Source organism: Polypterus senegalus, chromosome 13 (assembly GCF_016835505.1).
Source record: "Polypterus senegalus isolate Bchr_013 chromosome 13, ASM1683550v1, whole genome shotgun sequence".
In the NCBI taxonomy this organism is placed as follows: Eukaryota; Metazoa; Chordata; class Cladistia; order Polypteriformes; family Polypteridae; genus Polypterus; species Polypterus senegalus.
This window is the reverse complement of record NC_053166.1, coordinates 18,613,834-18,629,016: the sequence shown is the minus strand read 5'-3', so window position 1 is coordinate 18,629,016 and position 15,183 is coordinate 18,613,834. Positions and strand designations below refer to the sequence as shown.

The following is a 15,183-nucleotide window of genomic DNA, read 5'->3' as shown; positions in this document are numbered from 1 at the left end:
AGTGCTGAATAGATACAAGTACCAACAAACAACCCCAAGTAGTATTTATCAAGACTGAGAAAATAAACAGCAACATATGAACACACATCTCTACACACACAAGAATTTTGCAAATATCCCAGGCTATGCAAAATAAATCTTTTTAAAGCTAAACCGCTCAGCAGCAGAATAAACATTAATACAACAAAAAGCAGATGTGTAAACTGCATAATTCATAAAAAAGTAAACAATCACACATGTGGAAAATTGAGACTATAATAGGAACAATATAGTAAATAGTCAGGTTTTTGCTGATTGACTGTGTATCCTTTGCAACAGCGCCAAGGTACGTGTAAGAACGGAGTTATGGGACAATAAAAGCATTAGAGTTAATAAATTAAGGTAAGGACCCAAGGACAGCATTTTTAGTTTTTATGTGTTATTTAGATTTGGAAATCCTTAATTACAAGTTAACATGTGGGAAAGAAGCTGTTAAGAAACACTGTTACATACATACCATCCATGTCATAAGTTCTACGCTGTGCTGGATTTCTTGGTTTGGGCACCCCACGCATTTGTTTCACTGCGGTTTTGTCACTTTCCAATGTAATTGTGGATCTATGCTAAAATAAGTTAAAAAATACTTAATAAAAAGCAATACAGATGAGAAACTACATGAACTGAAATTCTGTTCAAGGCACTAGAATTTCTTTTCCAGGAAATATGGAATATTCATCTTTATCATTCTCAAAATTATTCAAAAGTAATATATAGCTCGTTATTTATACATGTAAAGAGGATAATCCAAGTGAAGAAAATATACAAAGCTTAAATGGTCACTCACATACAATACGTTTTTAGGTGGAGTAAAGTTTCTGTCTCATCCTTTCTTATTTCCCAAAAAGATTTCCGCATTCCAAACAAAACCTTCTATAGTAAATGGGCCATTAACGTATAAAAATTGTTTACTACAGCTTTCATTTTTTATGTTTAATTACATCCTTTAGCAATTTAAAATACAAATATTTCACATTGAGGGCCACTCTAAGTAAAAGTGGGCATTGATTCTTTTTGCACTAGCTTACAGTAGTACAGACTGCATTTTTGAGATTAGCTAATTTTACAGTCTGTGCCTGGCAAAGTCTGAACATCATTCAACATCTGTCAATCAACAAACAAGTCACCTCTTCAAGCTTTTCCACACTCTGGCATTCTGAGACATTATAATTTTGTACTACTTATAAACTGAGATTTCATTAGGGAAGCCAGGAAACTTATCATTGACAAAAGAGATGCTCTTCCTGCTCTCCACAGAAACAAACTACTTTACCGAACATGAGATGGTACCCCCTTCTTTATCATGAACATCTTGCAATATAGAATGCAGCTATACCATCCATACTCATTAAGGTTCAGTGCATGAAGCCCAAGAGCCCTTCAGAAAAAGTAGTGGTGTAAATTATGCTGAGGATCCGGACAGACCACATTACCCAGCAGACATGACCTGTGGCTAATTGTTTCTAATGCAAGTTAAGTCAGGCTTGACTACACATTTAGCCATTTCTTCCTTACCAGAAGTCAAAATTATTGCTAAAAAAGAAGCCAGCAATCAATTAACAAACAACTTTTACCTCGGCACTTTCAAAGACACTACGTAGTAGTATTTTTAGGTGTTGCATATGTCGTTACATGAGTCAGGGACTGTCTGCCTTTTAAAGATAATACTAAATTCAAGAAGAATGACAGAACAGTTTTAAACCACATGGCTATATGTAAGGGGACTTGCTATCAATGAGCTGTCTGACCCGTGTGTGCTTTTTGTGCACCAGACAAAAAGAAATTTGTGAAAAAACATTCAACACCACAAGAGATTTACAGTAAACCTGACAACATTTCCATAAACATACTGAACTGTAACACATTCAGTTAACAATCAGGCAGAATAAAATTAGAGGATATAAATTTATAAATATTAAAATACGAGTAGAATTTAAATGTAAAACTATAGATAAATGTAAATTCTTACATCAAAATTCATCACTGGACTACCAGGGGCTGGTACACTGGGGTGCTCTTTACCTGAAAATATCAAGTGAATCAAATTTACATAAGTAAAATAAAAGAATAAATTGCAGAAAGACATATGTAAAAGTATCTATCCATCCATTATCCAACCCGCTATATCCTAACTACAGGGTCACGGGGGTCTGCTGGAGCAAATCCCAGCCAACACAGGGCGCCAGCCCACTGCATGGCACACACACACCAAGCACAAACTAGGGACAATTTTAGAAATCACCAATCCACCTAACCTGCATGTCTTTGGACTGTGGGAGGAAACCAGAGTACCCGGAGGATCCCACGCAGACACGGGGAGAACATGCATACTCCACGTAGGGAGGACCCGGGAAGCGAACCTGGGTCTCCTAACTGCAAGGCAGCAGCGCTACCACAGCGCCACCGTGCCACCCATGGAAAATTATTCAATAAGCATTTTTAAAACAACTGGCCAACAGAATATTTTTGATTGTAAGTATAGATGTTTTAGTAAAAAGTATTTGATACTACAGTTAAACATGAAAAAAACTTTGATACGCACCTTTAAGTCTGTCCACAATTACCGTTTTATTGGCCAAACTTAAAACAGACACATTCATATTTAAAGACTTTGTTTCTCCATCCTGCAAAGAAATGTTTAATATTAACTATAGTAGTCTGCTTTACTTCCAAATTGCCATTTACCAGAGGAAATCAGTTTTGAGTTTTCTTTGTTTTTTTAAGAACAACTGTATTCCATCCATCCATCCATCCATTTTCTAACCCGCTGAATCCGAATACAGGGTCACGGGGGTTTGCTGGAGCCAATCCCAGCCAGCACAGGGCACAAGGCAGGAACCAATCCTGGGCAGGGTGCCAACCCACCGCAGGACACACACAAACACACCCACACACCAAGCACACACTAGGGCCAATTTAGAATCACCAATCCACCTAACCTGCATGTCTTTGGATTGTGGGAGGAAACCGGAGCCCCCGGAGGAAACCCACGCAGACACGGGGAGAACATGCAAACTTCAAGCAGGGAGGACCCGGGAAGCGAACCCAGGTCTCCTAACTGCGAGGCAGCAGTGCTACCACTGCACCACCGTGCCACCCACAACTGTATTAATTCCTTAAAACAATAATCCAAAACTAAAATTGGCATACATAATATAATCTGTTCTAACAAAGTCTTGGCAAGTACTTGTCATTCAGTTAGAGCAACAGCAAAAAATGTCATACTTACAAGTGTGGCCTTCATCTCTTGAGGCTTTAAGCCATTTTTTAGAAGAATAGATTCAAGAGCTTCATACAAAGTTTTACTGGACTTTGCTGCGAGTCCTAATGTTTTATTTATAGGCAGAAGTTTAAGTCTGACAAAAAAAAAAACACAAAAATGAACATGCTTCTAACACTCTCACACAAAACACAACTCAAAAACTTCTAACAATACAGATGGCACATTTTTTTCCTATCCTATCATTGGAATTAAAATTATGTATGAAAAAAAAATTCAAACATATTTTGCTTTTTCAGTAATTATTCACTGATTTTAAATGAACTAGACTTCATATTCTGTAAAACAGTATAAAAATGTATATAAAGGATTTATATACTGTAAATAAGTATTATACAAAATACAGCATATAAGTTAAACTTGGTAACTAGACTGGCATGAAAGAGAGGCTGTGTGTACAGTGTCAAAAATATTACTCACAAATATCAATTCTAAAATTTTGAAATTGTATAATACTCATTTTCCCGAATATCAATTCTAATATCAGATGTACTTTCATGCTTTCATGTTGTACAGAAGACTGTGCTATTGTATATTTTTGGTATTTTGACGTTTGAATTTGGGACAGTCTCAGAGTTTTACACATGTGCACTTACCCAAAAGGAACCTATCCACACTTTTTTTTCTGTTTTCCTGTTTATCTGTATATATTTGCAAACCTAACCCCCAAAGTATCCATGATATATTTTTATATATACACACAGCCCAAGAAAATAAATATGAGATATATTTACTATAGATCGAGTTTAAATATATGTAAAATATGTCTGTTCTTGTCTTGCTAGTTTGAATACATGTCTTAGTGTGTTCTCCCCTTTCTTGGGCCTAAGCTTTTGCACTGGGTTTCTGTGGTTAAGTTGGCCTGAAAGCCTGGTAGTAATGTGAATAGATAAGAATTTAGTATTGGTAGAAGTAGAAGAAATAGTGGTAAAAGGTAAAGTTGGATTTAATAAAACAACACGAAAGTTGTCAAAAAAAGCATAAAACTGGTAAATAGATTAACAAATTCTGGAACCAAACAGCAACCAAAGACATAATAGGATGACGGCAAAAAGGGTCTAAACTGATATAAATATTAGCAAATGGAATACTTAAACATGTAACAAATAAATGTTAGGCCTTAATAAACAGAAAATTGAGAAACTAGAAATGTTGATGAAATCCTATAATCCAGCAATAGAGAAGTCCAACAAGAATGTTTAAATACTGAACATACTAAATTTGAAACTAAAAACGTAAGCAAATTTAGATAAAAACCAAATCCCATATGATGGCCACGTACTTTGCAGTTGCCAATATGCAGCAAGAAAGGTTGGATAAAGGATCAGACAAACTATAATTTCTATGAACTTGTCTGTAAACACTTAATATCTCATTATGATGTGTACTTGAGAAAAGTGAATTTGGTTTAAAAATGTTATTTTGAAATGAAATTGGCAATCTTGTAAAACTCAGTGTAATGACCAGTAACAAAATTAGGCTAGCACTGCTAGAATGCATTTCTAAAAATAAATTCTACCAATAGTTCAATGGACTTTATTCCTACTTCTCTGGTTAAAGCTCATCTTGTTAGTCTACCTGTTTCTTACGGTTATTTTAATGTGTCTGTGTTATCTGGCAGAGTTACCGGTTGCTTTTAGGCATGCCATTCCAACCAAAACCAATGCTAAAAAAAAACTAATCTCTATTCTGCTATACCATCTAATTACTGCCCCATGTCCAACGTGCCTTTTGTGTCTCAATTGCAGTCTCACCTAGACTCAACAGTTTGAGGTTTTTCAATCTTGTTTTCAAGTTTCCCACAGAACTGAGATAGTGTTAGTCAAGGTTGTAAATGACCTTCTAATGGCTGCACACTCCAGCTCTTGTAGTCTGCTTATTCTGCTTGATCTGACTGCTGCATTCGACACAGTCGACCTCGACATTGTGGCCTGTGCTATGCTGGAATCTCTGTACTGTGTTGGAATTATTCACCTCCTGTTATACTGAAGGGAAAGAACATGTTGCAATTTAGAAAACAATCAACATCTTATTTTGTGTCCTCTGTGATTCTTCAGGGGTCAGTATTTGTCCCAATTCTTTCCTTGATTTACTGTACATCAGTACAATTCATCTTTTTGTTGTTTTGCCAAAGGCACGCAGATCAATTTCAAGACCTCTCCAAAAGCGCATCTACATTTCTCACAGTCCACGAAATGCTTGGAAAATTTCCAGTGCTGAATGAGGAAACACTACTTGCAACTAAACCATGGTAAAAATGAAGCCATTTTTGTTTCTTCTTCATTAAGTCATTAAATACATGTTTCAAAATTCTACAAGAATTAAGTGGTGAAGGAAGAAGTGAAAAATAATTCAAACCAATTTCAACTTCTGAATGTACATCTAAATGAATAATTAAAGGAACAACAACAACAACAACATTTATTTATATAGCACATTTTCATACAAACAGTAGCTCAAAGTGCTTTACATATTAAAGAACAGAAAAATGAAAGACATAATTATAAAAAATAAATCAACATTAACATCGAATAAGAGTAAGGTTCAATGGCCAGGGGGGACAGAAAAACAAAAACTCCAGACGGCTGGAGAAAAAATAAAATCTGTAGGGATTCCAGACCATGATACCGCCCAGTCCCCTCTGGGCATTCTACCTAACATAAATGAAACAGTCCTCTTTGGATTTAGGATTCAGGAAGTTAACATTACTGTCGAATTGTAAATGTCACAAAAGCCATACCAAATATATTCAGTGTTTTAACACAATACTCATTTGAATTAACCAGATCAAAAATTATTTCCAAGAGGTTATGGTTAATTTTGCTGGAAAAAAATTAAGTTTACTAGCTTGCAAAATGTTGATTCCCTTGAGTTTTCTGGTGTAATGTGAACATTTGAAATGCATAGACTGGGGGAAACTGGGGGGAAGTTTTGAGAAAGAAATCTTCTGGGGTTTAGCAGATTTTGCTGCTATTCAACAACAAATGTTTACGTGTTCGTCTCCAGATTTGTATTATAGAATAACACCTAACCCTGCCAACTAGGCCTGCTGCAGTTCTAGACTTTCTACCACAGAAAATTTCTATGGGACAAACAGGACTGAAGAATTAAAGCAAAGCAATCCTAAAGCACCCTACACTTCTAGAAACGTCTAAATTAGAGATTGAAAGCTTTACATTTCTGCTGAAACTTTATTGCATAAATACCTGGTGTTTGTGTAGCAGTTATCAAGACAAAGGAATTTTCAGAAACATAAAATTTAGAGACAAATCTCAATTTTGTGGAGAATTCTATAGAAAAATGACAAACAATTTATGCTTACAATATTTTCTCTATTTGATTAATAATGGCATCTTCCGATTGCATTTTTACCACCAAACAAGTGTAATGAAACGGCATTAGTGAAAGTCATGGTAATGTGACAATGTACCAGACTTCATCCGATTAGTCATTTCTTAACCGTAAGAGAGACTGATAGGGTCAAAATATTTTAATTTAAGAAATATGGATCACATGTAAAGTGCATACTCTTTCAATTCTATGGTGTTATGCATCAGAGTATATTGTGACTAGCAATCTTTATGTTCTCACCAAGATCCAAAATTTGATAATTCTAACCTTGAGCTGCACACTCAGCAGATTTTAGTGGTATTTTCTCCCACTCCTTAAACACACCGGTTTCACAGATGTCCTGCATGAGAATGTGTTTATGCACACCTCTTTCACCCTGGGGACGTACAGTGTATATATAACGTTCTACCTACCTACCTATCCTTATTACAGTATTTCAAAAGGAATGTGTAATTTGACTTGGCCATCCCAAAAGTTTTTTTTCCTTTTATAGCTATTCTGGTATACAGCAAATTTGTTGGTATGCCTAGGATCATTATCCTTTTGCATTTACATTTGTGGTGGACTGATTTCTACCATATAAGTTGATAAATATTTTGTATGTCTCTATTTGTAAACTAGACAAAGTAAATGTATTATTATATAGAGTCTCAGGAGGCATGTTTTACTTCATTGATGAGAACAGCAGTACTTTGATGTTTACCTAACCAATACCCCAGCCTTAAGGATGACTTGGGATGAGGAATTTGTGGTGACGTGGATGGAGCATCAGACCAACTTGGTAAGGGTAACTGTGTTTGGACTTAAGAGACTATAATCCATCCACCACAGGAAGGACATACACCGACTAAACACAGCAACTGGTGGATGAGTGTACCTGAATTCTATTGGTCTAAAGTATGGCTGTTTATGATTGTTTTTGAATCAGAGGCCTTTCTGTACCACAACACCCATTGGTTTGTGTTTTGTGGTAAGAATGATATAAAGTTGAGCACCTTTTCTTTATTCTCCCTCCACCCCCAGGCTGCTCTCACTAAACCTGGCCATGACAAGAAGACATGATGAAGACAGCTGTATCTCAGCAGCCATACTGAGAAAGGCATGTGGCCCATTTCAATACTCCATTTAAAGGCAATGGGGTAGCAAAGCACGCTAGACTATGGACGCAAAATGCACCGCTACTTTGGCTGCAAGGGCATGGATTGCCAAAATTCACATAGTATACTGGTTCCAAAATATTTTTGGACATTTTCATCAATAATTAAATGTGTAAAATAACTCCTGCCTGGTTCTTTACTCTAACAGCCTGAGGTTACAGATGCTGAATTGGAAGTACTGAAGTACCTGATCACAGAGTGGTAAGTGTATATAATTCTAGGTACTGTATTTTATTAAGGTCTACACATTAAACAGCATAAAGGGAAAAAATAGAGTCACCACAGGAAATTCCACAATAAAGCATTTCCTTCCAAAACTCCAAAAAGAACAGCAGCCCATGGGAGACTTAATGAGTGTACATCTTCCAGGTCCTGTGGCTACAAATCAAAGGTTGGTATAAGGTTTTTTTTGTGGTGATACATGGTTTCCTCCAAACTGACCAGACTCCATCATTTTTGCCTCGTGTATCCAGTGTACATGGTGTTCTAGAAACCATGCTATTTTTTCTCAGATGCAAATATAAAACCTAGTTGCATTTTCAGCAGGGAGTTTTTTTTCCACCAACCTTTTATGAAATTTCTTGCTCATGCTTCTTGCAATAGTGGTGTCATAAACTGGAACAATTACTATATTGATGATAATCTGTGGAAAACTTGTTAAAATATATGGCTTCTTCACAATGTCTCAAAGCATCATATAGTGTGCTATTTGGATGAATTTTCCAGGACACTAACTCCATGAATACAGCTGTCTTGAATGTTCATTATTTTACAGTGAGAATTTACAAATGTATGACTTCAAAGTGCTTGGAGCAGACCTTATAACCACTCTTAAATAAGTAGAAACAATCTGTTCCTTGACATTATTATAGATGTCTTTTGCTCACAGCATAGTGTTACCACAAAGGTGAAAGCTTCAGGCGAAAATTTTAAAGGCTGTTTTTACATAATTACAGTAGCACATGTACAATGTATATTGTAGATGTACAAATAGTCACATGTACTTGATTATCAGACCTCTACTCTAAACACCTTTAATTATTTGGTAGCAGTAAACTATGTGTGTTTTTTTTTTTGTTTGTTTTGTTTGTTTTTTTTGTTTTTTTTTTTACATATTGCTGCTGCACATCATTTAAACAACAAAACAAAATAAAACCTGTTTTGTTGGTTGGTACTTGATATTAAATTTATCAAATTTTAGGACTAGATAATTGTCATGTTATGCTCATTATTATGGGTGTTTAGGTACATTTATTTTTCAAAAAACTGGAGGCCTAATGCATATTCTAATAGAGATACCAACTATTACTTTGAGTTACACTATTTAAAGAACAAAGAACAGATGCTGGCTAAAAACAAACATTTTAAGTATAAAGCCTTTTAATAAAAGAAACTATAAATTAATAGCTCTCTGTTATGCAAAGTACAAAACACCACCCAAAGGCACGAAGTGAAAAGAAATTGGTAGCATTTTTTGGGCTTAAAGGTCTGTTGCCAACAAATCATCTTATTTTTCTAGCCCACTGAATGGTAAAACGCCTACCTAGAATAGAATAGGGTTAGCCCAGCATGTGTTGACTCGCACGTATGTATGGGTGGCCTAAAATGGGCTTCAAAAAGGTATAGGCATCTTTTCCTACATGTTCATTTCATATTACAATTGACTGTTACAGAAATAAAAAGCAAATTAAGAAGAGTTACCATTAGTCAGGATGTGCACAATGAGGTGGCAAGGCCTCAGTGATAACACAGTAAGAGGAACAAGGTCTATATGCTGGTGGAGTAAACTTCACTGCAGCAAAGAAGGTCAAGTAAGAATATACATTTTTAACCTCAGTAATGTAATACGTTAGTTTCAGGATAGCAGAGGTTACATTCATATCTTCGTAACAAACAGCCACTTAAGGAAAATTCACAACTCTGGAGAACAATATTTTAAAAAGTGTACTGAAATCTAACAAAACAAAAGCAAATGAGGCGTGAGCTAGTACAAACATTGAGTCACCAGTGACAGTACAATGTTGACTGTAGGATGGTTACAATACTTCACCTAATGTAACTAGCAAGAACAAGATGCACTCTACTGCACTTTAAGAGGAAAGCATTTAGTACAGACAGATATTTATAATATGATGTCAAATGCAGAACAAAAAGGTTAATAATGTATATGCACTTACTATTCACAACAGTATTTCCCCCCATGTTGCTACAATTTAAGCTTTGTAAAGTAAAATGACTTGTTCAGGGACATACAGTAAGTAACAGGTTTGACTGAACAAGTAATCTTGTAGTTTCCTGCTCAAGAGTGATTAACAGGAGAGAATTAAACTTTTCACAGGTATAAAAAAACTCTGCATACACAATGATGGCTGATGAACACCTTTCATTAACAAACAGAAAAAAACTACTAGCTGAAGTGTCTTATCTTTTAATAACCACCAGATGGCAACAAATTATTAAACAGCTGAAAAAAATCACACCTTAAATGCATTTTAAATGTATGATATTGTTTAACTGAATTGTTTAATTACTGTATAGTCATTGATATTCAGAATGCATTTTTAAAGACATTTGTGATTAAAAATGACACAATTTCCCAATATTTTAGTTGATACATGCCATATATGCTAGGTGGCATTTGTGAGGTATGCTGATGACCAAGGGATTTTTTAGGTAAGCGTACAGACTAAAAAAAATAAAATCACTTACACAAATGTGATCCGGGTCTCCAGTCGCACTTGCTGGTCCATTAGGACAGAGCTGTCCTGATCAAGTGAGAGAGGCTTTGGGGCAGGGGGGAGAGACAAATACATAAGGCAAACACTTATCAATATGTGTTCATTCTCACATGGCTCATAGATTATAAATTAATGCATGCACACACGCACACGGTTGCTCAGTAAGCATTTGCATGTTCCCTTGTTTATGCTGCTTTCTCTCTCAGTCCCTCTTGTAGATTAAACTACTGCACAAACAGAAATGAAAAGCAGAATACAAAATGTTCTGGTGAGATCTACATTATGGTGATGTAAATAAAAACTTCTCAGAAAAAGAAAAAAATATATATTGAAAATGAATATTCAAAATGATCCCTCCATATTTCAGTATAACTAAAGACCTTTGCATACTTTTGAGTGGTAGGTTATTTGCATACATTAGACTAGATCTGTTCAATTTGATTTTGTCAGCTAAGAAATAAGTGCAAAATCTTAACATCATTCTTTATACATGATTAATTTGTAAAATAATTGACATTAAAGGAGATGCAATATTTTGCTGAAACACTGTAATATTTGCCAAAAACAAGACCCCCACTGGCTAACATTTTCCACTTAAAATTATTAAGGCTTACAATGATCAGTGTTGTTTTAATGCAATACCCCATAGTTACTCAAATGTCTAGATTGGGAATTTGAGGTAAGTGTTGGAACATACCATTGACAATACCCAGACATTGAAAATTTAGTAAAAATTGATGTGACTATCAGTGGAAATTATTTTTTTAAAGAGTGGTGCATTTCAGATAGTGTTAGAAGTACAATGGCTGTAAAATTAGCACATTCACTTTTTCTAAAATAAATCTGTCATGCATTGCACATTAATGCTATGGACGATATCCTGTGTGGGTGGTTGATGCAGTGATAAAAATACAATATGAAACAACAAAGCAAGTTACCTTCTTAACTCCTCTACATTCATTGCAAACTTCTCTAAAGTGAAACGGTGCATAAATATGAATGTTAAAAAATACTTCTAAACCATATTTAATAATGTAAGACACACATTTGGCTGATGTTTTGATTATCTTCTTAAGAGAAATTAAACGTGTTCCAACACCTTTGTCACTGGAATCAAGCCTTTGACTGGCTCTTGAATATACCAATTAATTTAATGTCAGTCTTGTCTCCAATATAAAGTACAGATTGGAAGCTGCCAGAAATAGCCAGTCACTTTGTCAGTGAATGGTTGCTTACTAATCAAAGCAACTGGTTTTTGACTCTGTAGCGTATGTGAAATCATAACCTTCTGCTCAAAGTAGTACTTGTCTTGTTAATAGCTGTGTTTCTGATCTACAAGGTAAACAAAATCAAGTTGCCTGCTTGATGGCGTCAATATTTGTCTACCTTTATATCTTGATCGTGTTTGGCAAATACTTGCTGTTTATTTTGATCTATAAATAGTTTTTCTTTTGTAATTTTTTTTCTAAAAACTGAGGAGGCTTTGAGAGTCGTATTAAGTGATAGTGGCAATGATTCTTAGACTAATATTTTTATTCAGAAATTACACTCCAGCCAGCAATCAGAAACAATATTTTCTTAATGTTATTTGGGCTTTTACCTTATTTTTTTGTTTATAGGGACACTATTATCACATGTAAAAAACACTTTGGTTTACTGTGGCAGCTGCATTTTTGAGGGATTTGTTTTTTCTAGTTTTGACTCCTTTAAATAGAAAAATGCATTTTGAATGAAGTATGGAGAGGATATACCTGAATTATATGAAATTAGGAGGAAATTATCAAAATTAACTTTTTGAAAACTAGCACAACAAAGGCAAATTAAATTTATTGCATATTCGGCTGAAGCCTTTATCCAAGGTAAATTAACAGATCAGCATTTGGGGCTGTTTTTTGCATACTTTTAGACTGTAACATTTTGTTGCAATCAACTCCCCCAGTGTTTCTTATATAGATGTCTAAATAATATGAAAACACAACTTTTTTAATTGAATAACTGTGCACAGTGTCATATTTTACAGGTATTCTAAAATAATGTTCTCACACTAAAATGAGGATGAGAGCTTAAGAGAAGACTGAGCACTAATATTGGCTTTTTTAATTATCGTACCTTGTTGTCTAGGCAAGAGTCTTATTGTTTTAATGATATTGGGACAAAATTAATACAGATAAGATTATGTCTCTTGTACCTGCAAGTCTACTAATGCAAGTTGTGTTGAAGCAGGGATTCATCATACATTGCTGTTAAACTATTTTCGGTCAAGATACTGGAGCAATACACTTACCTCCTTACCCTCATTCCTTAAACTCATACACCAAGATATCTATTACCTGAAAGCACACACACACACACACACATTATATTATATATACAGTGGTACCTTGGTATATGTCCTTAATCCGTTCCAGATCCTTGGACTTCTACCAAACAGGACTTATACCAAACAAATTTTTCCCATAAGAAATAATGGGAAAATGATTAATTCGTTCCCATGAAAAAAAAATCCTATTGTTATTGGCATATTATACATTGATGGGGTTGTTTAAAATAATTTAAACACTGCTGAATACTAAAATACATAAATACAAAAGCAATTAGATGAAATAAATGAAAATGACTTGTCCGATAACAATGAGTTTAATTTTACTGCACAACAAAGGAGAGTGTTACAGCTCTTCCAAAGGAGCCACTTCAGGCGATTGTGTAGCACTGCCATTGTTCTTCTTCTGGCAGTCTTCAATTCAAATCCCTAAAGCAGATTCCATCCAGACTACTGCCTTATTACATCCACTTACAACTCGTTTTGCACCCTGGTTAAAAGGACACTGCGGCCGTAGATCTTATATTCCTTTACTACTTTTTAAATAAAAAGAATCGTAGCCGTCAACAAATCCAAAACGTTTACCTTTTCGGCAATCGTTAACATCTTCCATTTGCACTTGGGCACGGCCCCTGAAGCAGTAGCAGATCGTTTTGGAGCCATAATGAAGGGCTTGACTATGCACAAAGATAAACACAAAAGAGCACAACTCTTTACACAGTGAAACACGTTGATGCTGAATGAGCGAGACGAGACTTCCTGGTTAACACTGCATTCAGCATGCAGGAACTTAACTGCGTACTCTGATTGGTTAGCTTCTCAGTCATCTGCCAATAGCGTCCCTTGTATGACATCAACTGGGCAAACCAACTGAGGAAGCATGTACATGAAGTAAAAAAGACACATTGTCCGCAGAACCCGCGAAGTAGCGAAAAATCCGCATTATATATTTAGTTATGCTTTCATATAAAATCCACGATAAAGTGAAGCTGCGAAAGTCGAAGCGCGATATAGCAAGGGATTACTGTACAGGTTAAAACTTGGCACTTTTTTTTTTGAAGGCGCGTGCCCGGTATACCACACGTGTTGTTCTAGCACACGAGTCATATTCCAAACAAAGGTCGTATACCAAGCAAAATATTTTGCCTCTAAACAGGACGTATACCAAGTTGGACTTATTCCAAAGCAGACGTATACCGAGGTACCACTGTATATCTAAGACCATACAAAGAACTAACAGTTACTGATAACTTGCAGTCCTGTTGTGTCAAATATCTTCAGCCAGTAAGCCACACAGTCTGCGTCAATGTTTTCTGTCAGCTAGTAGAAGTAGTGAATTATGAGATAACACAGTAATTTACACATGAAAATAGCATTTCAAGGTTATGGCATGTAAATGCACCTTGTCTTTGCCCTGAAGGTAGATTGACACCGTGGAGAGAGGTATTCCTCTTTTCTCACACATTCCAGACAGCATTTCTTTGATAGAGTATCCCGGTCGTGCAGGGGCCAGAGAGGCAGTTTCATCTGGGAAGTAAACGCAGCAGTATTTGACTAATGGATTTTCTTTCTCTGCATCCTGGAACCTTCCATTCTGTTATAAAAATACAACTTTGGTTATAGGAAAAAAATGTACAAAGATGTATGTATTTCACTTTTCTTTAACAGTTAAAAAGAGAATTATTTTATGACAGCACATTTGGGGAGCATGACTGTTGCCATTACATTTTTAATGTGACTGAATATCCTTTTCCCTTACAATGTATTCATGTTAAATTTGAACAAGACTTTTATTCCGAAATCTTTAAAGAACCTTAAATGTTATCTGTACATCCCATAAACATGTTCTAAAAGTTACAATCAATCAGCACAAAAGGTTAATATGGTCAAAAAAAAAAAAAAAAATAGAATTGGTATGTAAATAAAACGTCAAGTGTATCTAAAAGGGGGTGTCAGAATCAGGATAGAAAAGACTCATCAGGCACAATATTGAGTCTACACATGAAGACATTGGACCTCGTGTACAAAGAGTGCATACGCACAAAAATGTTGCATACGCTTTTTTCAAGCTTACATCACAATGTATAAAGACTTAACTTGGCATAAAACCATGCACATTCTTACGGCAGCACAATCCATTGTGCATGCACATTTTCTGCTCTGTTTTGCAAACTGGCAGCACCCAGCATCAAAGCTGTCTTACTGTTCCTGTGTAGATTTCCTTTCTTTTTTAAATTCACATCCCTGATGCAGCTTTACCAAATACATTGAAATTAAAATCATATTGTTTATAAATTGATT

General features: G+C 35.4%; 1 protein-coding gene across 3 annotated transcripts in view; it reads right to left on the bottom strand.

Annotated features, from left to right (window-relative positions):
- Positions 1-15,183, bottom strand: part of rgs14b (regulator of G protein signaling 14b) — an 82,816-nt gene that overhangs the window by 4,335 nt on the left and 63,298 nt on the right. For all 3 annotated transcript variants that reach the window (XM_039774649.1, XM_039774647.1, XM_039774648.1), the window contains 6 exons: positions 14,285-14,476; positions 10,534-10,607; positions 3,266-3,392; positions 2,579-2,660; positions 2,006-2,058; positions 497-602 (listed from right to left, as the gene is read on the bottom strand). In XM_039774649.1, the coding sequence (XP_039630583.1) occupies positions 497-602; positions 2,006-2,058; positions 2,579-2,660; positions 3,266-3,392; positions 10,534-10,607; positions 14,285-14,476 (634 nt within the window). The remainder of the gene's footprint in view (positions 1-496; positions 603-2,005; positions 2,059-2,578; positions 2,661-3,265; positions 3,393-10,533; positions 10,608-14,284; positions 14,477-15,183) is intronic.